Source organism: Corvus kubaryi, unplaced genomic scaffold, assembly GCF_017639235.1.
Source record: "Corvus kubaryi isolate FWS band 111438036 unplaced genomic scaffold, C.kubaryi_AGA036_p1.0 37398, whole genome shotgun sequence".
Lineage (NCBI taxonomy): Eukaryota > Metazoa > Chordata > Aves > Passeriformes > Corvidae > Corvus > Corvus kubaryi.
Genome location: NW_024581137.1, coordinates 9,975,326 through 10,002,084, shown reverse-complemented (window position 1 = coordinate 10,002,084; position 26,759 = coordinate 9,975,326). Strand labels below are relative to the sequence as shown.

The 26,759-nt window shown below is 39.1% G+C and overlaps 1 protein-coding gene across 2 annotated transcripts in view; it reads right to left on the bottom strand.

The window, feature by feature from the left end:
* Window positions 1–9,348: 9,348 nt before the first annotated feature.
* Window positions 9,349–26,759, bottom strand: part of LOC121671463 (programmed cell death 6 interacting protein) — a 30,596-nt gene continuing 13,185 nt past the window's right edge. Inside the window, exons 6-18 of one of the 2 annotated variants that reach the window (XM_042043198.1) lie at window positions 24,246–24,346; window positions 22,418–22,549; window positions 21,370–21,592; window positions 20,505–20,628; window positions 19,667–19,844; window positions 19,145–19,256; window positions 18,203–18,372; window positions 17,245–17,493; window positions 15,788–15,922; window positions 14,807–14,901; window positions 13,350–13,482; window positions 12,778–12,983; window positions 9,349–11,940 (exon numbers count right to left, since the gene is read on the bottom strand). In XM_042043198.1, the coding sequence (XP_041899132.1) occupies window positions 11,772–11,940; window positions 12,778–12,983; window positions 13,350–13,482; window positions 14,807–14,901; window positions 15,788–15,922; window positions 17,245–17,493; window positions 18,203–18,372; window positions 19,145–19,256; window positions 19,667–19,844; window positions 20,505–20,628; window positions 21,370–21,592; window positions 22,418–22,549; window positions 24,246–24,346 (2,027 nt within the window). In that variant the 3' untranslated portion in view covers window positions 9,349–11,771. The remainder of the gene's footprint in view (window positions 11,941–12,777; window positions 12,984–13,349; window positions 13,483–14,806; window positions 14,902–15,787; window positions 15,923–17,244; window positions 17,494–18,202; window positions 18,373–19,144; window positions 19,257–19,666; window positions 19,845–20,504; window positions 20,629–21,369; window positions 21,593–22,417; window positions 22,550–24,245; window positions 24,347–26,759) is intronic. The other variant, XM_042043199.1, reaches the window with a different exon arrangement.

Genomic DNA, 26,759 nt, shown 5'->3' with positions numbered 1-26,759 from the left:
CCATGGGGCTAAGTTTTGGATTTGTGCTTTCAAAAACAGCATTGATAATTCAGCAATGTTTTAGTAACTGCTGAGCAGGGCTTACAGAGGGGTCAAGGCCCTTTCTACTTCTCATACTGCCCCACCACTGAGGCAGGCCAGGGGTGCTCCGGTAGTTGGAAGGGAACCCCAGCTGACCAACGGGACACATAATCTATGGCAGCATTCCAGGATATAAAGCTAGGGGGAAGGAGTAGGAAGTGGGGACGTTCAGAGTGATGGTGTTTGTCTTCCCAAGTCACTGTTACTCATGATGCTCTCCTGGGGACAGCTGAAGACCTGCACCCCCTTGGGAAATGGTGAATGAGTCCCTTGCTTTGCTTGCATGTGCATCTTTTGGTTTACCCATTGAACTGTCTTTATCTCAACCCACAAATTTTCCCAATTTTACCCTTCAGATTCTCTCCCCAGTCTCACCATGGTGGGAGTGAGTGGCTGTGTGCTGCTTAGGTGGCAGCTGAGGTTAAACCACAGCATAACTGCACTAGCACCTGGATTTTTTAATCATTAAGAAGAAACTTACATTCATTGAATATAAAAAGGTAGAAAAGGTGGTCTCAGCAAAATGGTGGCTGTTAACCGCACTGTTGTTCCTTCTGTCTAATGCTTTCCCCAAGGAGGTATCCTGCCCTTTCCACAGTAAGTGTTTGGTTGGTACTTTGTAGAGGAAAGCAGAGAGGTAGCTGAAGAACTTTACAGCTGACATTACGAGCTACTAGTGAGATTAAACATATTTTTCCCAGGCACATTTACCAAAGATAATACAGAATAAGTTTACAATTCTATTGTTCCAGCTCAATGTGCTTGTTAAAGTGCAGAAGACAATCTGTAGTTGCTTATTTTGTATCTAAGCAACTGTCAGACACTATCTCTACTAATAAGAAAGGGTATAATTATATGCTGCTACTTTAATTAGCAGCAGATGCCTATGTTTATGAAATAAAATGTAAGATTTTTCTAAAGTGCACAGCCCTGCTTATATGCAAGTTGCAGGAGCACTTTTGCAGGCTTCTGGAGGCTTTGTTTGGCCGTGTCAGCTTGCTTGGGGCAGGGCACAGGGCACGCACAGCCGGTTGCTGTGTGCATTAGACCACTGGCTCAGAGCCCAGCTGTCCTGAGCACCCGTTTGGGAGAGCTGCAGGGCAAGGATAAATCAGTGTCTAATGTGCGTTTTTGACACTCCCAGTGCTGGCATGAAGCAAGTTCTTGTTCCTGATTCAAAGACCAAGAATGCACAGCTTGCTTTGGGCTACCTACTGCAGTGCCCCAAAGGCTGCTTTCTGCAGGATGCGGTCGCAGCAATCAACACAGGGAAAGAATCCTTAACATGAATTTCTGATCTCATCGAGGTGCTTCAGCAGTACATAGTGATGCAATGCAGCATTTTTCTTCAGAAGGAGTAACAACAGGGGCTACTGCTGAGGGTACTTCTTTGCATATAAGAGGAGAAGAGTACCAACAAAACAAAATAAAATCCAGAAAACATAGGCAAACAGAATATAGATGAGAATAACCTTGTCCAGGATAGAAAATACTTGTTAGATGAGTCTTTAATTTCCATTATTCAGTATTTTTATTCTTGTTTCCATGGAAACAGCACTTGTGCAATGATGTTGTCCTGCAAGGGAGTGAGTGGATGCACACATACTTATGTACCTCTGTGTATTTTTCTCCTGGCCTTCAGCAACTTCAAACAAACCTGCCAGTAAACCTGAGGTTCTGAGGACAGTTAGATGGAAGGAGTTTTGTGAAAGCATTCAGGTAAGGGAGAAGTGATCTTGTAAGTTTTCCAGCCAAAGAAATCTCATTAGATAATAGAAAATTTGCACAGACGGAGAACAAGGCCACCCCTGTTACTGCTACATCTCAAGAAGGTGCTTCAGCAGGAAAACCCATACTTTCTTGACATTCAACACCATCACACACTGCCTGCCACAAGGCACAGATCCATTCTTGGGAAATCTGTTCTTGGGTTTGGAACTCAGGGCTCCTGTTCAGAAACTGTCAAAAATCAAGACAACCTGCATGAAGGTTCAGGAGGCCCACAGAATAACCTCTGTCTTGTCCGTTTGTCCATCCCTTGGGGTGCTTTGCCCTGTCACTTGCACCCAAAGAAAATTAAGCGGGCAATCAAGTTTGGCCCATCTCTTCTTTTCTTCAAAATGAGATACCATGCTGCCTCTCACAGCCATGTACCCAAGAACAAGGACAGGTCAGATCATCGAGGTAAATTAAGGGGAAAAGCTGAGCATCCATCAGTACGTTCATCATTTCAGGAAGATACGAAATCCTTTAAGCACACCTTTATATTCATAGTTTTTATGCCCCCCTGCCACAGTTGGTAATCCAATTACAAGAACTAAGTTACACAAGACTGCACCCTAGTAGGCTGCAAGAGCATGCAAGCGCATAACCGGTACCTTTGTCTTCTTTCCCTACACTTCCCAATCTCTAATCCGCTCTCCGCGAGCACTGCCAGCCATTTCTCTGCTCGCTGCAGTAGATGCTCTCAGCAGAGACACACACCAGATGCTTTCCCACAGAGCCCGATTTTGCTCTTGCCCTTACTCTGCAGCTCTCAACCAGAAGTCAAGGTCGTTCCAACTGCAAATTTCTGTTTGTATTTGGTCTTCCCCGTGCACAGTGTTATCTCACAGTATGCAAAGCAAAGCTGCCACAACAGGTATCGCTCAGAGCACATATGGAGGCAGAAGGATCTCCTTGAAGGAGACACCTGCAAGCTGGAGCATTTGCATTTATTCTAAGGCCTTAGGGACTAGTTTTCCATGTAAGTTATTTGTGACAAAGCCCCATCAGCCTCATCTTGAACATGCTTTAAGAAATAATCCATGCTTAAGACTAGCTGTATAAAATCACTGTGACCTGTATTAATCAGCATTCTAGGAGAGGAAAACTGTATTTACACCTACAGTAATTTTCAAAGTGACCTGTTGAGCAGTATTTGAGGATTATCCTCTTCTCAACAGGGGCTTTGTAACTTCTGCTATACACGGACAGTTTCAGTAACCACTGTGCAGGTTAACATTCAGTAACAGGGAAAGATCGACTGAGTGTGGTCCAAATGCCTGCCCATTTTCTGTGCTGTGTGATACGAATATTATTGCAGCTGTGCAGGGAGCAGATCTCACACCACCACCAAAAGACAGCAAGCACAGCTCAAGGGAAGTACACCAAGGGACAAGAAGTTTCTACTTGTATTACCCTGAGCTTCCAGCCCGCCCTGACACACTCCTCTCCACAGTGGATGAGAGGCCACACAAAACACAGCCACCATGGAGCAACAGGAGGTAAATAGTTAGTCCAGGTAAATTCTCCCTGGGCATAAACTCGACCATAACCAGCCTATTAGAGCATGCATCATATTCAAGGCCCTACTGTCAGCTCTACATCATAGCAGAAACCAGTAGAACTTCAACAATCACCCTTAGGACACTTTCCTTACCCAACAGCATAAACAGCTATCCAAAATTGTAGCCCTCATTCAGAAGGGACAAGGAAGCCTCCCATGTATGCTATTACCCGCTCTTCAGAGATTAGGAGAAATGTTTTGTACTAGCAAGGTTATTAACTGATAGTGTGGGTCATTGCTATCAGTATTTCACACAACTTACTGCCCTTTCTAACTTACACAAGGTGTTATTTCACATAAAATTGGGGTGGCGTGGAGGGACTCCACTATTAAGCCCCACTGACAACCCTGTGGTGAAGTGCCATATGCTTAACATTGCCAACACAACAACACACATTGTGTTTGTGGGGCGGGGGGTTATCAAAATCCAGAAAACATTCTTCTTCTAGAGATTTACAGGTAGCATTCCAATTTCTCTAATATTTTCAGAACAATCTCTTTCTGTAGCACAGCAAAACTTTCTCTCCCATCAGCTTGCATCAATTTCCTCTTGACTCTTAACGATGCAGCTCAAAATTTTCCACACAAAGCCGATGATGCTGGTGAGATGCAGAGATTTAACAGCAGTGCAGTGCGTGGTGGATGATCAGGGTTTATGCTATGCCTTTCCACATAATGCCATCTAGCGCTAAGGAACTGCCAGGCACGCTTGGTTAATTATTCCTTCTACGTTTGGGGATTGGAACCGCCCTGCAAAGTTTTGTTTACTTCAAAGCAAAACAAAAAGTGTTTCAATGTGGCCATATGACAATACTGGAAAACAGCAGGGCACCAGGGAAGATTTTAATCTGGATCAGCATCTGTTTCTGTGATAGATCACATACTCCTTTCCTGCTTACGGAAATTAATACTTGCTGGAAGCTGCTGGCTAATGAAAAATTCACTAATAGAATACGAAATGCTCCCTCACTAATGAAATGTAACTAGTGACTGCAAGAGGCTGATTAGAGAAGAAATTCAGCTTTCTTAAATAAGAAGCTCCATTTGCTTTGAGGTACTCCTGTCTACCACCAGGTCTTAGGCACCTGCACCTTGACCTGCTGTCTGTCCTCTCCTTTACAGGCTGCAGGTTCACATCACCCCTTTTTGACTCCAACACTGGAGACTGGCACATAAGCACCTACCTTGATTCCTCTACTCAGATTGATCACTCCATGGATGATCCTACTAATTTCTAAGCTGTAAATCCTCGTTACAGCCAGCTTGGACCAACACTGTCAAATGCACATGATCGGCTGCATCTTCTGTCTTCCCTTCTAAAGACCTTCTCTGCCCATCATCAACCCCCAGCTTTCACCCAGCTCTCCAGACCTTCAGACCCACTGGAAAAAAATTAGTTTCCTTCACCTTTAAATTTCTTTTCTGAACTCTGCCTCTGTACAGCTAAAGCTTCTTTTCCCCTTCCTTTTACCACCATTGATTTTTCTTCTGTTTCAGTTAATACTTCAGTCCTTTCAACTTGAATTCTGCTTTCCTTGCACTGCCTAAAACGTTATGATTCATGCCGTAAAAGTCTTGGGGCCTTTCTTCCATGCTTCCTCTTCCTAAACTCATTTGATTTACCTCCTGTTTCCTCAACCATTAGCTATCCCTCCTTCAGCATTCCTTCCATTTTCTCCTGGCCCCTTCTCCTCTCTGACCACTTTGACATCTTCCCTAAGTGTTTTTCATCCCCCTGGTACAACATCTGCTGTTAGCTTGTAGCTGTCCCACAGTAACAGAGCTGTTACTGCCAACGCGCTTTTCTCCTGCCAGCAGCGTGGGACCCTTTCTTCTACTCCCCCTCTCAAATGGATCATGGTAACACCCACCCTTCACTTTGTTCCACTGTCACCTCATTGCTGCAGCTGTTTAAACCTAATCAGTTAATTTTGCACTGCTCCAGGTAAGCAGACATCTTATCATGCCAGATGAGCTTAAATCACACTGGGTATATACAGAAGGAGACTGTCCAAGTATGCAAACTAAAAGTAGAAAATGCCCAGAAGCTATATAACTCCAGAAGGCCAATAAAGCAGCTTAGGATGACCTGAAATCTTACCTATCCCTTCACCTTGGCAGCACAGTGCTCCGAGTTCGGTGTGCAGCTGGTCAGGATGGTGGATGTGGGCAGCTGACGTAATTGTTCCTGCATTTGGCTGGTTTTAGTTTTCAGGCTCCAGGTCATCAACCAAGGAGCACTCATGGTATCTACACGTAGTTAAAGTTGATGATACTTAATTAAAAAGCAATTTGCCTGTCCTTCCACCAACATAAACTTCAAATCTCTTTTCGCATATTTTCGCACCAAAAAGATCCGTTGGTTACACGGTTTCAGTCTGCCCTCTGCTGCAGGCTCAGCAGGCAGCTCTGTGATGCTGCTGCATGGCCCAGTGCTGCTCATCTTCTGAGAATGCAAACAGCACAGGCTGGCTCTATCTTACAACTCAGATATTGTGTGTGTGTGTGTGTGTGTGTGTGTGTATACAAATGCATTCAACTCAGAAAAGTTTAAGCTAGCAAAAAATTAAGAGGTGCCACCACATGTGACATTGGGGAGACCTAAAAACCTTTAGTAGGAAATAGCAGAGAAACAAGAGCTGGGTAGGCCCAACCTCAGGCAGGCAGTGTAAGCTGGCATTTACACCTTGGCCTCCCACCTCGCACACCAGGTACACTCTCACTGGCACACACTGAAAAGCAGACAGATGGATGGCACATCCCAGTCAGATGAAATCACCTGTAAATGTTGTACCAGCCAAAACATAGGGCAATTATGTACCTCAGGGAGCCCCTCTGTTCCAGTGGAAGCCATCATTAGCAAAACCTGGACACTAACTCACGCCACGAGCAAGTCCTCCTGTGCTCTGCTTTGGCACCAGGGTCGTAGGTCCACAGAAGATCCCACTGATGACATTGAAGCCAGAAGGGTCTCCCACTGCTAGCAGCATGCCTGAGGTGGGGCAGGAGAAGCTGGAGCTCAGCCATGGCAGAGGAAGCCATTTGCCCTCAAATTGCGTATGTAACAGCCCGGCAGTTTCTGCCTGGATCACACAATGCTGCTTGTTCCCAAAAATTTCAAAAGCATCCTTCCAGAGTGAGCCCAGGCCAGGCTGTGTCATGGGACAAAGATTACCTGAGACAAAGGTTACTTCAGGTCAGAGGACAGAAGCTACTTGATGTCAAAAGTTACTTTCTAAGGCAGATTTCCAGAATGAGACTAGTCCAGCCTCTGTCACAGGACAGCAGTTAATTGAGATCACAGGACAGGGGTTGCTCAAGGAGAAAGGTTGCTGGAGCTCACAGTTTGCATGAGGTCAGAATACAGAGATTATGCTGGGTCAAAAGTCCTTTCAGGACTAAACGTACTCAAGGTACAAGGTTCTGCAAGGCCGCAGGGTGAATGTTAATTTATTTCAAATGTTACTCGAGGCCAGTGGACAGGGGTTACTTGAGGTCAAAGATTCCTCAAGGTCACGTGTTAATTGAGGACACAAGACAGAATCCTCAAGATCAAAGGTTACTTGAGGTCCAAGGACAGATGTTCCTCAATGGCAAAAGTTCCTCACAGTCACATGACAACAGTTACTCTAGGATAAAGGCTACTTCAGGTCACAGGAGGGGTTACTCTAGGTGAACGGACACGAGGTCAAATCTGGTTTGGTGTAAATCTCACCAGTGCCAACAATGACACCACAGCCAAGTCTCCAGCATGTTTTTGTCACCTGCATGCTGTCAGCTGATGCATGGATGTGTCCCACAAGGAGGGTGTGAGACCAGTTGGGTTGCCAGGCCCACAGCCATGTACCTTCTCACCACCTCAGCCTCCAAGGAAGGGGATTGCAGGCAAGCTGCCCACTGGGAACGGCCCTTCCACTGCCCTGCCTTCCCAACAACCCACCACACCTGGCTGGAAAAAGCACTGTTGGGAATGGGCTACCTTGACACCAGCAAACACTCCAGCAACTAACCAGCACCAAGAACAGCACTCCAGCATCCAGGAGTGCTTGCTTTAACTTGGAAGTACAAATGCAGGCCGGCGTTGCCATGTAGAACTGCTGAACGGATGAAAGGTGAAAGGACTGAAGGGAGTGACAGGAGCAATTTGTGGTGAAGCCTCAGTGCTGATTTTGCAATGGCGGTTGCCTGTTTCTTTTCATGCTTGATAATAAGCAGTTTTTCTTTACAACCTGGTTAATAAAATTGGTGGCCAGCTTCTGACATGGATTTAGAAACATTAAAACAAAACAGGGAAAAAAAAAGTACAATGTAACAACTGAGATACAGTTGTTGGCATATATAGGGACTATAATACTCAATTAGGGAAATTAGACGCAAAATTAAAGTCATAATTTGAGATTAACAGTAACTCTATGTTTGCCAGTACGTTACTAGAGTTCCAAATTTGAGTCCAAATCAGAAAAATCTCAACTTGTGTATAAAGTTTTTGACTGTCAGAACACAAAAGCATAAGGGAAAGTACTTAGAACAGGGCAATTAAAAAAAAAAACACCTAGTCATTTTTTTTTTAAATCTAGCAGTACTTAGCTATCATGATAAACACAAAGCCACTTTTCTTTAAAAAAGAAACAGACCATTTCAAATATACCTTTCAAAAGTCATAGTAAGCCTAAAACGTTATTACATTGAGTAATGTTAGTCAAAAGCAACAAGAACCCCAAAACCTTTCCCATAAACAATATAAAAAAGCAGTTTTGAATGTTGCTCTGCTGTAATAGCTCATCTTTTCAAGCACTGAAACTTTCCAAATAGTTTATTTTAAACTATACATAGTGAACTCTTGAAAATTCAGGCAGCTTCACTCAATAGTATACAACCAAAACTCAAACCCATAATTGCTCAGCTTAGTCTATTTTAATGTTCTGCCAGGATAAATACATGCCAGAAAACAGTTTCTGAGATGTAAGTCATTTCAGAACAGAACATGTTTTAGTAACAAGAAAGCACATCTCTTAGGTAATGCAGAGGGGAAAAAAAATTTTTTCCAAAGGATTTTCTTGGGATTTTCAGCTACCTGACAAGGGGTGAGGTTGTTTCAGTATGTCAAGGTTCAAATATTGCCTCAAGGTAATTTGAAATAGCAAAGGACTCCTTTCAGTCTAATTCAAATTAATCTCACCTATCAGCCTGAGAAACACTCCAAACAATGGGACGATAGCAAAAGAATCACCATTAACTGGCAGTGTCACATTAGTGGTCAGGAAAGAAGACACTTTTTCCTCATGGGCTGAAACCAAGCTAAAAAAGAAAAAAAAAAACAAAGAGGAAAGACCTACTAGCCCTGCAAGAGTTTGGTATTTCACTGATGATCTGCAATTAGCTTGCTTCCTAAGACTTGCTCTTCTCACTAATTGCACTGAAAGCTTTTATGCAAGATGAAATAAATGCTTGACTTCAAAGTCTCTGAAAGGACATGATTGTAAACTTTTCCCTTCACACAGCAATTGAAACAAGCATGGTATTATATGGCCTTTCTCTAAAAAAAAAAAAAAAAATATATATATATATATATAATTAGTTCTTGAGTGCCCATGGAGACTGTTTATCTGCTGTTACTAGGTGCCCCTACAACCCCTTTTCTTGCTACCCATGCTTGAATATCCACACTGCTGGGAGTCTTCACAAAAACAAACATGGAATCCAAGATTCTGAAGGCACAACCTTCATCATTTCCTCCTCATATAAACAGAGGGAAATACACTCAAACAGCTTTGGAAATAAACACTACCAGGATCTGGATGAGGCGGTTATTACAGAGCAGCTGCAGCTGATACACCTTCACCACAGCACAAACATTCTTGGGGGCCCATAACTTGTTTCCATCCTTTCCAAAATAACATTTGTCTGAACCCAAAGGACTCGAGAGAAACACCATGAAATCAGGTTTTCTAACTGATTTTTTTAATAAACTATAGAAGAACAAGGTAACATTTCAACCAAAGTCATGACAACTGCATGCTTAAAAGCAAATACATAACATATCTCTGGATTTTTCTGTTCTCTTTAGGAAAAAAAAGGAGAAAAACTGAACATAATGCATAGATTTCTACACATATTCAAATAATAGACTAAAGCAAGCAAAAACACAACTGGAAAAAAATGTTTTGATAGCAATTCCAGATCTATGAAATTTAGAAAGGAAGTTTCAGTTTTAAGAATCTTTATGCTGAACCAGATGACTTTTTTTATACAGCATGAAAATAAGTTTTATCAATTGAGGCACTAGGAACAAACTTACACAACAGCTCAAATGCATCTAATGTGTGAACTGAAAAACCTACAGCCCATGGCATAATAAAAATTTAGAATTTAAAAGGTTGCATTAGACTTGCACTTGCTCACATTGACACAGTGAAATTAGTGGAAAACGACTGTTTTTCCAGTTAGAATAAAATCAGGTTCTGATTGCTGTTTCCAAACAGTTACCTTCCTAGCTTTTTCTCATTGTCCTCGCTCACCTCATGTATTCTCGTCAGGGAAAAAAAAAAATGGAGACGTTCTTATGCCACCCCATTACCCCATTCAGCAATGTTTATTAAGAAATGCAAAGCACCTGTCTTTGTGCAGCAGTTTCATCTATAGTGCTGTATTCCCTTACTCCATTGTGCTCCCCACATCACTGAGCTTCTACAGATTAATAAATTTGTTTAGAATTAGGTACTCAATAAGTTCTATAAGAGATGCTTATTTCTACCTTTTGATCCACATTTTCTGCAGGGGTTAGCGAGTACTAAAGACAAGGAGTCTTCACACAGTAATCGGAATGATCACACAGCAAGAGGAACTTGAGACAGAAAGAAAGGAGCTCATATGAATATGAATGCTGCTTTCTTTATGAGGAAGAGTATTCATGATCCAGTGAGGTTTCCACCCAGATGCTACAATAACTGGCACCTCTAAACACCTACACTAAAATATACCTCGATATCTTAATCAGGCACTTTAATAGAAAAACAAAGAAGCAACTTTTAATAACACAGGTACTGTGATAGTTATTCTGTAAGGCCAGAACATCTTGTATGAAGCATTCAGAAAATTAATTGTCCCACAGAACTAAGTAATTCTTATCAAGGGCTAAATGAAAGAAGAGTCCCTCATAAGACAAGCCTGTTAGGAAAAAAAAAGGCTGAAAAATGGTTAGCAAATATTTGGTAGAAGCCATTAACCCCAAACTTAGATTCTTCACTACCTTATGTAAAATGCAGTGCAAGGTTATTTATCCCTTGAGATGATGGATCCAAAAGTAAACATTCAATGTGCTTTAATTTACAAGATTTTCTCCCCCCCCCCCCCCAAAAAAAGTTTTTCCACTGATAACAAGCTCCCTGAGGGAATACATCAATTTTTTCAAGGGAAAAAAAGCAATCATTTAAAAAAAATAAACTGCAAAGCTCCAGCAATCAATAGTTGCCCTATTTTGAGCCATAACACGTTTCCCATCAACATTTCTTTGGAAAACACAAGTTAGAACAACTATTCACTGGTCCTGTAAGAGGACCCTGACCTCCCTTCTTTCACACAGTACCCCGCAGGTGACAGTAACCATTCTTTAGAAATGTAATAAATGTATTTCAGTCCAATACACTTCAAAGTCATAGGAAAACTCTACCTGTAATTTCATCTACCAACACTTAAATGGTTAAATATAGATTCTGTCACAAAAATACAGAATCAAGGAAAAGAGGTGGAAATTCACTTGTAAGGCTAAACTCTTGAGAACTTCTTCGTATTATGAAAGTCAAGGAACAAATGAAGCAATCTACAGACACAGAAAACACATTTTTATGGTAATGAGAATGCCAAGTGTTTAAACCATTCTTAAGTAATTTATTTCTTTTTACTGATGATTTACAAGGCCTTGATTATTAGACAAAATAGCATATTTTAACTAAACTAAAAAAAATACACACCAATGGAGTGTAGAAGAAAACGCTATATGGTTCTGTAGAATATATCACACCCAGTGCACACACTGCTTTGTTTTTCTCATCTGAACCTATTTGTTACTTACAGGATTTTTGCAAACAAATATTTTGGTCTAACCAAAATGTAGTGTACAGCTTCAGACCACTGAATTAGGCTCGAATTCTGGTATTAGTCTATGGTCTAAACCAGAGCGGTAGATCTTGCAAAGAGTTTAGTGTAATAAAAACTGATCTAGACATTTTGGAGCAGTTAACAAGGGACAGGAGTTATAGCTGCATACAGTTCAGTATGGTACACTAACCGAAGCTAGAAGTTTTAGTACACTTATTGCCAATTTCTCCCAAATTTTAACAAGCAGAGCTTCTTTGCAGAGACATTATTGCTGATGGTAATAAGGCTGTTGAGGAAAAGGGTATCCAGGTTGTTGAGGTGGCGGATATGGTGGTTGTCCAGGATTTTGATACACAGGTGAGGGTGCATATGGCAGATTATACTGACCATACATGTATGGATTATAGCCCATTGGCATTGGCATCTGGCAATACCTGTCGGGGGGCGGAAAAAAAGCATAACTGAGTTGAAAAACACAGATGATGTTAATTTGCAAAAACAACTCATTAATAGATACAAAAAGACATGCAATCTCCACAAATGCTTTCCTTCCATTTTGCTTTGAGTGCAGCAGGAAGTGTGGTTACTTTCAAGGAGCAGATATGAAAACTATTACAATGTGTGGAACAGAAATGCAGACAGAAGGTGGAGTAAAGGCAACTTGCTGGAACTAGAACTGATCTAAATTGATTCTCAAACATTTAATAACATTGTGCATATTTCAATATTTGCTGACAAAGGAGAGCACAGCTGCCTTCAATTCCTTGTGATAACACCAGGAAGACAGAAAAAAGCATCAGAAGAAAGCACACTACTCAACTGGAATTTTCTCTGTATTTTTCATCATCTTAGTATCGTGCTAAAGGTTTGAAAAACGAGATATGCCAACACTTTTGAGATAAACACCACCAAATGATTATGCAAGTGTTGGCAATAATCAACAAACCATAGTTAAGGAAATGCAGTCCTATTTTCCTTCTCCTTTAAAGGAGATAAACTAAACACCTAAAATGAACCTTCCCACAAAAGGTACAAGCAAATGATTCCTACAAGAGTTACATGACTAAAACTAACAAAAAACCAAAAAAACCCAAACCAAACAAAAAAAACCCCAACAAACCAAAAAACTAACAAACAAAAAAATCCCTTGCCTCAAACAGTAAACACATCTTCAACTGTAACAATAACTAATGTTAAAACATCACACACAAAAAAAAGTGCTTTTAAGCAACAGGATAACAAAAATCTGCTTAAGTGCTCCCATAACTTACCCTGGGTAAGGGGGATAAGTGGGGTAAGGTGGTCCCTGTGCCTGCGAAGGTGCAGTGCCTGCTGCAGGTGCACTGGCTCCTGGAGTAGGAGCTGGAGCAGCAGCAGGTGCTGCAGCTGTTCCAGAGGGTGCTAATGCAGAAGAGGAACTGCTTGCTGCAGAAATCACTGGGGGTGGTGGCCGTGCTGGTGGCTGTGGTTTAGTCCCCTAACAAGAGAAAGTGAATTTAGCTGGAGCTTCTTTATGGAAGTCTTGGAATCAAAAGCTGTGGTTATATGATTAACAGATTTTTATTTTCATTTTAAACAGACATTCTATATTTAGTCTATACAGATGATGCAAAACATCTAGAAGGCAGTAAACTTTTAATTTCAAGTCTATAAATCATGAACATGAATAGTACATAACATACCTCTCTGCAAAGCCTTAAGATTTTGCCCTCTATTTCACTTCAATGCATTTCCAACTACACCAGCATATTAAGGAGTGATATACACAAATTACAGATCAGTTTAGAGTTCTCAAGTATGGACTCAGTATTTTCAACCCACTAATTCTGTAGCATGTATTTACCACCATGGTTCTTGGGGCTGGAGTGGGAGTCGGAGATGCCGCTGGCTTACTTCCTGCTGCTGGAGTGGTCTGATATGTAGGCAGTGGAATGGAGGGAGCACTGGGCTCCCTAGCAATGCTTTGCTGCAAATCCCTATTGAAAACAAAAAAGCAAACATGCAGCTTAGTTTAAGAATTGTTTGTTACATACTGCAGCAAGCTAAGCCAAAAAGATGCAACAGAGGAAGTCTAATATTTAAAGCATGATCACTGAGATAGCTCAAACTTAATTTGGAGCTCAAATCACTTCCACAGAAACCATTCCCATGCCAACTCACTGATTAACTGTTACATTTATTTTCTAATAATGTCTTTATGTTCTAACTCAGTACTGAGTATAGATCACAACAGTAGCCAAAACAGCAAAAGAGCAGAGCAAGACTCAGCAGAATGTTCTATCAACACTAACCCTACAGCCTTAACACTGAACATTAGCATAGTAGAGATGTGAGATATTCAGACCTCTGCCTTGGTTAGGCAGCCTAGCAGCTCCCAAATTACATGAATACAGGAAGCCAAATAAAGGCAGAAGGGGTTGTAACTCAGAATTTGTTTACAAGCACAATGGCCAAATGAAAAAGAACAACTCTACAAAGGGTCAAGTTAGGAGAGGTAAAAATTGAGGGCGGAGCATCCCAGTTGCAACATGGCAAGTATACAGAACAACTGCAGTTTCACTAACCAAAATTTCAGTAACAACTAGTCCTTTTAAAAGGCTCTGTGCTTTGCTAAAGAACAGAGATTAAAAGGCAAACCATTTCAATTATGCTTTCCTCTTAAGAGCCTAAAAACCACACTGGAAACATACTATACTAGGTCTGATCTCATGTGGGGGACAATGACAACATCAAACACTCTTCCTCATATGAAGTTTGGACAAAATCTGCTTCTCTCTCCAGCATTGTAAGTAACCCACATATCTAAGCAATGATAAAGTAGGAGACTAGAGCAGCCTACAGAGCAGAAACAGAATACTGATACTTTTCCCCCATCACACTGAACACATGGAAGACAATCATATGATGAAGCATTCATCTAATTTCTCAAACTAAGTTGACAGCAGGACCAGGGTGCAGAAATTAGAAGTTCCTCAAAAGAAAGAATAAAATAAAATAACTAACAAATGCATGCCAAAAAGAACAGAGAGTGAAATCATAACATGAAACAGATTTGTGCTGAACTGCACATAGGAACAGTAGAGCAGACTTCAAAGTAGATTTTTCCACTTATTTCTCCTATTACTTTCCTAGGGGAGAGGAGAGTAGGACTAGGATTAAAGCAAAGAGGTGATAGGCTTAGCACACCTATTCTTCTTTTCTCATTTTATCAAGTACCATAATAAACATGTCTCCACAGACAAATTTCTGATAAATACTTTAACGTTTCTGCAATGCTTAAACAAAACATTGAAATCTTACTTGAGCAGTTCATCTCTTTCAGTCTTGCGAGCAAAGACAATGTCACTGCACTTGTTCTGGAATTTCAGCAGGAGTTCTGTCAGCTCATTGTAAAACTAGTAAAGAAAAATAAAAACAGAATATGCTCAGTCAATACTTTCAGACTCCATGCTAGCATACTTCTTACATATTGATCCAGTTATAGGCGTATTATTACACGGCCCAGAACCTGCCATTCCAATAAAGTTTGCTAATACATTCTACTATGCTTTTCAAAACCAAAATTAGTCAGCTGTTTTTGCCCATCCCTGTAATAGCATAGACTTTTATGGGGGTTTGTGTGTGTAAATATAAGAATAGTTTAGGATAACTAAAAAAATGTATTAAAACCAGAGCAAAACTAGATCACTGCTGGAGATGAACTATTTATTTTTTAAAGCATAATTGTTTATTTTTATTTTAATTTTATTGCTCTCAGTTCCACACATTCCATTTGTACAGCTATCTCAGAGGTTGGGTTTTATCCCTCTAATGAGCTATCAATAAACCAGCAAAAAATATTTCATACAGAAGCTGCAATTCACCTTCCAGAAGCCCAGATCAAAAAAAGCAACCTAAATACAGCTCTCCTTATTTTTCATGTATGCAGTAACAACATTTAAAACACCAATTTTATAAGGTGATTAAATACCACGGGAGAACAGATGAAAGAATTTCTCAGATAAAATGACTCATCTGGGTGCCTCAGCATCATTTACTCAGCTGTAATTAACAACTTATCCTGTTGCTCAGAAAAGCTTACATTTCAGACAGGAACAAAGAAGCATTTCACAGCTCTTGAAACAATCAAAATTCAAGCAACTTGCTGTCCTCGCTTCCGTAGTAAAATCTTCAAAAATGCACCTGTCAGCTACCATGTCTGCAAAGTTTATTATGATTTTTGATTCACATCTCATTGTATAAATAAAAAAAGTCCTTTCAATCCCTTAAACATTACCATACCTTTGTGCCTTCTTTTAAATTGGCTACAAGTTCCACAAAGTTGTCATTTGCTACAGCTAAGTTCTTCAAGACTTCTTCTCTTAAATTAGATTCGTTGTTTGATTGTTTCATCTTTGAAAAATCCTGATGTGCATTCTTAAAAGAAGAGAACAAATGAACAGTGCAAATAATGCAAGCTAGCTCCATGTAAGATTCTGTACGTTTCGTTTCCTTTTTCCTCTTATTCACTGCTTCTGTTTTTCCCAATACCTGCTTTTTTCCTCATCTCCCATCCACACTGGACTTCCATACTTGCTATCTGCCAAGTGCAGTGACCATTATAATGTGTATTTCAGAACTGTACATATGTTAACTCACTGGCAGTAGGTATCACCAGTTAATTACCTGTTCTGTGGTGGGCTGCCTTTTAATAATTCTCAAGCTCATCCTGCAGACTGTCTTTCCAAGGCTATACTAATTAGGCTCTCTCCTGTACTAACTGCCATTGATATTCATAAAATCTTACTGAAAGTCAGTATTTTTGAGACGCATTACTTCAAATTTGGTTGACATTGGCAAGCTATTAAAAGGACAAGGAAGAGGAAAACTTACAGAAGGATCACTTATTTATTTACATGTCATTTCTTTCAGGAAAATAAAAAAGCAAACTTAAAAAGACTGTTTCAACTGCCAGAAGCCAACAAACTTGAACTCCAGGACATTCAAACATTAAAGCAATAACCATCAAGATTTTTTAACTATCTTGTGCTGAAAAAATATCCTAATATAAAATCCTTGCTAAACATGGTGTATATGGTCATTTAAGAATTTTTTTTTTCCCTACTGGAAAAAGTCTCCACCATTACTTAAGCTGCTATTGTCTTTTCTCCAAGCACTAAGACTTCCTCTTCTGTCAGATGTTTCAGGTACCTGCCTCTGACAAATTAAGACTGAATTTATAAATAAAGTTTGGGAAATTCTATTAAGATTTACTTCAATGAGCTTTGCACATGCTGGAAGCCAAGCACATTGTAAAGAGCAATTAGGAATAAACCAAGCTGTACTTCAGAGACCCAAAATGTCTTCTAGTAGACAGTAAGGGCAGGTCTCCTGTCATCCCAAAAAGAATTAAAATGGAATGAGGGGAAAAAAACAAAACAAACCCAAAACCTTCTTAACACACCACCTGAGCTTCTTTCAAGGACAAAACCATCGGCAGAATTGTGCCAAGAAAAGGTCCAAGAGAAAGTACACTGGAACTGTGGGAGAATCTGCTAAACATTCATATTTCTTTCCAGTGAACACAAAGACATCTCTGTATTTTTCAGTGATCAAGGAATAAAGGAATATCAACTGACATATGACAGAATAACAAGCAAAATAGACTAGAAAGCAAAGTGAGACTTCTAAAGCACTAGAGAGGTGGAAGTATCATTCCTCTCAGTTTAAGAGAAAGGAAAACATGCAAAGTGTTGTACCTGAATGTTTTTGAGAAGTTCTTCCTGCTTTTTTAGGGACTCCTGCACTTTCTGTGTGTAACTTCCATAAATTCTGTCCAACTCAGTCACAGAGATAGCCTCCTCATTTATAGCACCATCCTGTGCAAGTGCAGTCAGGAATTTGCTTGTCATGTCAAAATTTACAGATTTCAGGTCACTTTCCAGTTGTTCTCTCTCCTTCTTAACTTCATCCAGATTGGCCAGCAAAGTTCTTAAGACATTAACAACCTAGGCAACATAAATGTCCTAAGTCAGCAGGTTTAGAGGAACTAGTGGGAAAGTATAATTTATTAATAACTTGTTTCCATCTTGCACTCCTCACTGATGCTGACATTTCTGTATGAGTGAGAAACCTGGACAAAATCTGACCAAAGAAAGATCTTCAAGCATTTCTCAATCTATATTATATTCTACAGGTTTGCTTTTGCTAATAAGACTGAATTACTGCAAAATGTTTGGGTTTTTTTAAGCTGATCAGATACCTTCCAATAGGATATTCTAAAATGGCAGCAAAACCACTGACTTCAAATAATTTCTATGAGAAAAATAATAGTATTTCTGTAGATGAGCCATTAACTTCTTGAAAAGCAAATTGGTGTAATTGCCTAATACTTTAAAATACTGAGCCACATCTTATTTTGTCCCAAGAACCCATTCACTTCCCTAAATAATAAAAATATTCAAAGATTGCTCCTTTTATAATAGTCAGTCTTGCTGTCCATGGTGATTGACTTTGTTCACATTAAATGTAACAAACTATACTCAAAAAGATTTTAAACATAAAGGCAACTTCTTTCCAAATGTTACTTACATCTTGTATGAATTGGGACAGAAACACCAGCAGCTAAGGATCAGCTTCCACACCAATTCACATAAGTTTACTTTGTTAGACAACTAGCACTTCTAGTCAAAATAGAGACAGATTTCACCGCTTTACCTCACTTCCCTGTAATGTTTTTGCTGGGTTGGCAGAAGGAATGGCTGCGTTGAGCTCTGCCTCTGGCTTACACAGAAGTGCAATCGTATCCCGGTGAGTCTGATAGCGCTCTTTCACCTGCCCATCTGCTTGCACAGCTTTATTCAAAATATTATGGTAATTGGCTCCCTCTGGGGGCAGGAGGAAAAAAAGGGAGTTTATATAATTTCAAAGCTTGTTTCATCCAAGTCTTGCACCTGAGCTGTTTTTGTGCATTTCAGCAAGTCATCATACATTTTTATGAGCCTGCACAATACGTAAGACTTTTATATAAAACTTAAACTTCTACGTTATGTTTAAAATAGTGCATAAACTAGGCTCCTATATTAATTCTGCAGTGAAGCATACAAAGGCATATGAATGAACACTGGTTTGAGCTACTCTGCAGATTTAAACCTCTGTAACTCTGCAAGACTGAGTCAGTGGTTATCGGTCCCTTGTTAGTTCCAAAAAACAACACATTTTATGCACACAGAAAACATGCTATAGTGCTGGTCTTAAGTAGTTTGACTAACTGCTGGGGGAAAAAATAAACAAACCACCAAATTAAAGAGAAAACACATTGATGGTAAAAAAAAAAAAGATGTCAACAAAGAAAAATACACTGAAGTATTTAAGAGGCAACTGCAATCAGATCCTTAGGAGGGTAGCCATTTTTCACTCCATTTGCTTTCTGAAACTTTAGCATTCACGTACACACCAAGGGTGCAAAAGCAGCAGCAAATTCCCTGCTGTCACATCCTCTCAGCTTCAAATAACAGTGCAGACTGCAACCAGGATATTTTGGCATAACCTCCCTCAAACTGAATTTGTGTATTTATAGATAATATCAGAGCACTGAAAACTACTTTAATTTACACTATGGACACGTTTAGAACCCAAAACATGAAACATGGACTTTACCTGCCCTCAAAGGCTTATAGAGTTCATTGGATGGTGTTCTCTGCCAGCGTTCCTTGAATTTTGTTCGTAGGTCATTGTCTGTAGTTTCTTCTTCATCTAATAATCTCAGAGACTGCAGGAGTAAAATGTTACATGCATTATAAGCTGTTTTAAACATAAAGTAGCTTCAAAATAGGCAGTTGGTGTAGAAAACAGAAACTGCCTATACATCCTTTATAAATTTAATTTGACAAATAAAAAGCAGGCATGAAATGGACAAATCACCCAAATTTCTTTAGAATGTTTTCCCAATGCTTCCCCCTCTCCACCAACAATTTTAAAAAAGAAAATATTTGTAAGGAAACATCCACATGGGACAGCACAGTTTTTGTATGGGCTGAACACTTTAATAGCGTATTTTGAAAGTGCTATTAAAGTTACAAGCATGTGAATAATTGTGCATTTTTTCTATTGCCATTTAAAGCGAAGCATCCAGTGGAGATTTTTTAAAGACTGTTTTAGTATAGTGGGTTTTGGGCTTACTTCATCTAAAATTTCTTTGTTCCTTTGCAGCAGTTCAGGCAGATCTTTAATCAGCTGATCAACAGTCTGAATTCCCCCCTGTTCAATCACAGACTTAGACTTGTTCAAAATAGACTGAGGAACAGTATCCCCAGACACATCTTCGATAGCAGCAGGAAGGTTGAGGGAAGCCAACACACTGAAAAAGTCAACGTGTTAAATAAACAACTTTTTTCCTGAAAATAACAGTTCTATCCAAACAAACAATCACACAGTCAATTAAAATGGAAATGGTGTGCAATGTACGCCTGAACTGAAATTTCAAACTGAAAACACTAAATATATTCCTGGCGTACACCTCACTAACAATGTATTTCAAAGCTCCTAAAAAGCTAAAGAAATCCTAGTCTTTTAGCACTTACAAAACATGGCAAACATTTTAGGTAGCGACTGGTAGACAGGAGAAACAACTGCCTTAAGTTACATTGTTATCTCGCAGATTGGTGTAATTTTTTTATAGTTAGTTATTTTAAACAACAATTTATTTTTTTTAAATGACCATTGGAATATGAAAATCCTTGTAGATTAATGGTGCTGGAACCTTTTCTGAGCAAGTGTTGGACTCCTAAAAAATGAGTAAAGATGAAGTAAAAATAAATACTACTTGTTCTTAATAAGCTTTCATTTTTAACACCTACAGAAAAGTAGTTCTAAATCTCCCTGTTATGGTTTCAGTTTGCCAGCCTACCATACAGTAATGAAAAAACACTGCTATAATCTGGATATCTGCAGGCTGCAAGGCACCCAGGGCTTACAGGCTGTGCACATCTTGAGAAACTTAACAAGAAGCCATATTTACCCATTTGCCAGATTTGTGGCTTCTCTCATCTGGGCTATTGACCTGTTTACCAGATCTGCCTTCCTCTGGTTATAAACGCTCACAGATTGCTGCACTTGCAATGGAACCATCTTCTCAAACAGGTCTGCAATTAAAGTAGTATAAATTACACAAGTTGCACTATGAAAGTAAAAGCACACAAACATCTTCACAGCTTTTTTATACAGGTTGTACTACAGAGACTGACCTAAACAGTTTAAGTGACTGTCCTCCTCCTCCTCAAGATGTCTTAAAAACAAAAATCTATTTTTAAAGGCCTTTAGATTTCAGTTTTTATGGCTGAAATTGAGTTAGAAATAATTTAAAAGACAATATATTTAAACCAATTGTAGGGTTAAAAATCAGATTTGCCTTAAGGCTTCATTTCTAATTTTGTTTCTTTAAAGGAAAAATATGAGAAAGGTAAGAGAATAATTTTTTCACAACTCATCTGTACAGCCAACAAAGTAAAATTTTTCAACTTTATGGGAGACCAGCAACTAGGTTAGTCCATATTGTATAACTTGGTACTGTCCCCTACAGAACTGTTCCTTCTGAAATTAAAAAGATTCGTTTAATATAGAAAATACAATTACTGAGAAAATCTTAAATCTTTAAGAGAATTGTACATTTCAGGCAAGAATTTTCAACCTGTGCTTTATTACACTTATCATCAAGAACAACAACAACAAACTGGAGAAGAAAAACAGCAGTTTCAAAAACACTGCTATACACGCAATACAATGGAAAAAGTAAATGTTTATTTTTGCATGGTACAAATGAACCTTGTCAGCCATGTGTTTCACAAGGTAACAATTGCCCTGTGCACTCCACACGCTTCGCTTACCAGTGAATTTCTGACTGAGTGGAACAACAACAGGAGTAGACTTCACAAGACTGGCTTTTCCAATGGCCTCCAAATCTTTCAGGTCAGGAACCCGGTCATGGTAAATGAAGTCATTGTCTTTTTTGGCAGCTGCAAGTGCACGGTTGATTTTGTCAACCAGATCTTTAACATTTATATATTCATCATAGCGAGATGCCACCGTTTTGACCAAATCTGCTGCATGCTAAAAAAATTTAAAATACAGTTAAAATAATAACTTTTCTTTCTCCCTTTCATATATTCTGAAGAAAACAGATAGGCATACAAAAAGAAGTTTCAAGCTTCATCCTGCATAAAGTTGATAAATGCATAATGGTAACTTTCAAGATGTCAACACGATCATCTTATAGTCTGTCAACTTTCCTGCATATCAATAGATACAGAGTGTACATGGATCTTCACAATCAGTTGAAGCAGCATTTCACATATCTCTTTTCCAAAAGATATGGGGACTTGAAGGAAGTAGTTCATTTTAGCCTTTTTTGTTCTCTGCTGTACTTAAAACATGAGATGACATTATTCATTACAACATCTGTATCTGAGTCCCTCTAGAAACCAGATCTAGGAGGGAAAAAACTATAAAGACGAAAAGAGAAATGTGTGCACAATTTTTAAAAATTACTCAGATTTAAAGCAGGATATCAGCAAAAGAACTAGGTATAGATCAGGTCAAATTTTAATGTTTGGGGGATTTTTAACAACATCATGTAGGAAAATTTAGTAACAAATCTGTCATATTAGCTGTACTGAGATATGAAGCCTATGCAAACATAAACATAGATTTAACATATCAAGCAGTATCAAATTGCCCAAAAATCACTAAAATATATCTTTATAAAAGTTACAGAGGTACCTTTCATCTTTCCAGCTGATAATTCGATTCATGTGATAAACATGCTCAGCATTTTCCAAATACATTTCATTCTTAGTTATTTGGATTTCAGAACTCCAACCCAGCTTTTCAGGATTAAAAGTTTTTCCACATTTTTCAGAGAAGAAAGTTACTCACCTGTAACCTCCCAATTTCTTCACCAAATTTCTTCTGTTGTTTTGCCAGGATAGATTGATGGTATTCTGCATTGGCCTGCATAATGCAGTGCTTTGCTGCCAGAACAGGAAACACCTCCTGGAAATAAAAATACTGACCAGGGGAAAGTCCAACCACATTAACCACCACAGACAACATGGGATGCAGGAAGAAAAAGGAACAAGAAAAGGAAATTAGAATCACCCAATTAATAGTTTAGATAGGTTAAAACATTAGAGGTAAACGTCAGAGACCATGTGGCTTTGCATGGATTGAATCTTATTTTTAATCTGCTGTTGCAAAATTCTTGGTGCCAACTATTTTAGATGAACTATGATTTAAATTCAAGCCATGAAGTCACAACATTTACTTCAAAGATTAGAAATGCATGCATGTATTAGAAAGGACAGTCGCGAGAACACACTCAAATACCCCCAAGACAAAGCCAAGACAGTGTTCTTAAGAAATGGAGGTGGGTCGAAGGATAGGTCTTCTAGGGTTTTTGTGGTTTGATTGTTTTATAATTAAACGAAGTAATTACACTTAAAACAGCAGGCAACAGGCCCATCAAGAAAGTAACTACAATTATGAAAGAAATGAGCAAAGAAAGAAGACGAGTAACTATTGACATGGAAAGCAACTTAAAAGTCATTTTTAGCCTTTTGATATAAATGCACTTATCTTTGCAGGAGTACCAACCAAGACATGAAGAAAACATTACGCTGCAGCACACAGTACAGACATGGTCTTAGATCAAGGATTTGGCCTTACTGTTTTATTTCTTAAATCAAGGAGCACTGGAAAACCAGAGTGATGTTTTAAAGACCTCAGTATACAAAGACCTGCTTCTTCACATTTGTGCAAACTTGCTGTTCCCCCAGAGATAAAAAAATAAAATTTAAAAAAAAGGGTAAATTTGGAAGACAAAGCTGTCTGGAAGGCCTTGCAACTGCAGTTCGACGCATCCAATCAACCTCGATGTCACACTCCTAAACATGCAACTGTTCTCAGAGCTGGTGTCAACCAGCAAACCTTATTATGTTCTTTCAAATAATCACTTGACACACTACTTTGCAAATGGAACAAGGAGCAGATCTATAGCTTAGAAAGGTACACAACAACAAAAGATAAAGCAATGGCTTTATTATATCTCACTGCATGTCAAAAATCATAATGAACGTAACACCTACGTAAGAAACATTCAAGGAACGTGAGAAAGATCTTTCTACCTCTTCCAAAACCAACAGCCTTCAAATGAAGAGTCAAGATTAAATTGGGATATTTTACAAGTATCATGGATTGTTTTGGGGTAGCGCAAGAGAAGGCAGGCAGAAGGACAGAAGACACACGCTGACTTCGTCATGTTTTTCACTAACAGGTGAGTGAACAGTACGTCTGTACTCATGCTGTACTCAACATGAGAGCAAATTTCACATGAAAACACTGAAACTAGAAGCCAATTAGGCCCAAATAGAACGTGTTAGCTTGAAAACACATTTAGTAAGGCATTAAGTTCTAAGAATGCATCCCTAAATAACACCATAAACATTTCAAGTTCACTTTAATGAAATGCATTACAAATAAATGCACTTCATGTAATAAGATTTCACTTATTAAAAAAACCCACACTCTTCTGCCCCTTTGATTCTTCACTGTTTTTCAAAGTACAGGTTCATTCTCCTTAAAAGCAGCAATATGCCAACTTCTCTTGAGGACATATATTTTAAATGTATTTCATTAGGTACACTGTAAATAATAACAGTTATTCACAATAACAACAAATCCCACATTATTTCCATGAGTTACTAACCTTGGGCAAAGTATCTTTATACTGGCACTGCTTGTAAGCATCACCATAGTAATCTGCAGCTTGATTTGCTAGTTTGGCTATGATACCATCTTTCATTTTATCTGTGGGGAGCAGGAGAAAAAACAAAGAACAATTAAGATCATCATCTGTTTTTACAACTGAACAGGCGATTATTTCATCTTCAAACAGCAATAACTGCATTTTAAGGGTACAGCTTTACATCACAGCTCAAAGGTAGGATCCCATTCTTCCCTCTTGACATCCAGCAGCAGTTTCCAGAATTTCTACTTCAATCATGACACCAAAGGTTATGTCAGTTGTACAAGAAATCTTTTGGCAGATGCAAGCATTTATGCAGGATTAAGAGTGATGCTTTACCTCAAACCAATGGCAAGCTGCCAATAAAAACCACAACAATCCCACTCACAACTCTGGCAGCTTGCTCCCAGCCCTTTCCTGTGCCAGCACAAGCACTTGTACAGCCATAGTCAAAGAATTTAGCTGAAATCTACTTAGCAAAATAGATTTTATTTTCAGCAGGATCTGTTCCTAACCCAGTTCCATGTCAGGACTCTGAAAAACTGCAACAGAGGAGAAGGGACTGGTCCTTTCCATTGCAGCCCACACCACTGTTAGTTTACAGCAAATATAGAAACACCATTCCTAGACATAAATAACCACAGTTCCTCAAAGCCATATCCACTACTTCCTATCAGTGTATGTACCTACCTGCAGTGGTATCCCCTGCCTCACATCCTCACCCTGTTCCTGAAGCCAAAACTGCTAGAATAGGAACATTCTTCAACTCTCTATCTCCTTTTATAAAGGACATATGCACTACTGGTAGTGCAGGCCAGGGATTATCTTTAGCTCCTTTTATAAAGGAGGTAACCTCCCGCCTGCACTAGCAATTCAGCCTTCCAAGAGAAGGCAGGCAATCAATGCAAACACTGGCTGTCCGCTCTAAATAGCTGCCCTGACAAACAAGCACCCTCTGACTCAGGTGACTCTTAGGTGCTGACACGCTGGTAAGCATGATATGGACTATGGCGAGATCAGGAATTTTGCAGAGTATGCTTAACCGCCAAAATTCAACCAAAGAATTCCCAAGTGGTCTGCTCATACCAGCATATTCACATATCAATCTACAACATTTCAGACATGAGCTGTGACGTAATCTATTTAGCTTCTATGAGGTAAACATGTTTGAGGTATGCCAGAAAGATCTTTTCACTGTGGAACAGGATTTAGAGGACGAACTGGGAGAAAGGAGCTTATGAGATCTATCACCTTACTTCTTTCCTAGAATGTTTCTGTCTGATGCACTACATATTTAAGAAAACCAAATCACACAAAAAACCTAAATAACTTTTCTTTCTAGCCCCACCAAGTGTGCAGTAGTTGCATCTTCCTTCCTACAGCTGGAGCATTAGGAAAGGAAAAAATACTGGCGTATTAACTACATTTCCATTAAAAAAGAAAATGTTAGAGGAGAATCATTTGTCCATGCAGACAACTCAGAACATCTTTCACCACCAGAAGCTTTAGTTTTTAATCAGATATCTTTATAATATTGCAGCTACAATGCAAGCCTTGATTCAGAACAGCAAACGTGCAGACTTAAAGACACTTAAAGTAAGCATTAGGAAAGGCTCAGAAATTAAAGAACTGGTCTGTAGCTATGTAATGAAGTTAGATGTGACTGACCAACTGGGCTTTTGCCAAACACTCGTGCTTTCTTTCAACTTATAAATAAACTCAGTTCTATCAGAAATATCATTACAACTGGTAAGCTGAAAAATGGACTATCTCACATGAGAGAAAACCCAGAAAATTCCAAGTAAGGTAAATAGCCAATGCAGCAAGAAGCTTAATTTCTATTTTGAGATCTAACTTTGAAGGATTTGAGCTTGAAAAACAGGTTTTTGAAATTAATCATATTGTCAAACATGATTCTTCACAAAATATCTTTCCCCCCATGGAAAAGAACCTAAATCCAGCAAAATCTACAGCCTTCATTATCAGATGATTATGAACCTTATTGACCTTCAAACACTGTCAGACTTGTGGTCTTAGGAGTAATCACAAGAATCTTCAGTTCATTGGGCACATCTGGGGTTTGGATTAGCCTTGTTTTGTCTTTTTCATGTTTTGGAAAAGAAGAAATTGAGAAAGTGACAATCTATTTGTCATGCAAAATGAGAGAAGCACCTGCTCTGTTCCTGAAGGAAACATTTCAGGCATTTGTTACACAAATTTATTTCAAAGCAACGTCCAAACAGCCAGAGACTAAAATACTGCTACCAGCATGATAAAGAACAAACATAATTTATCAGCTGGCTGAAGGACAACAGTTTCTTGTTGAGATTCTCCTAAAGGCAGAAAGGCTACAAGAATTTTCAGGGATCTTCCCTGGGAAGACAAGAAACATCCCAAGTAAGATAACCCATGTCTTCCTCCAAAGTATTCCAAATTATGTCAGGAGAAAGAGCCATTTGTGGGCAATCACATAAG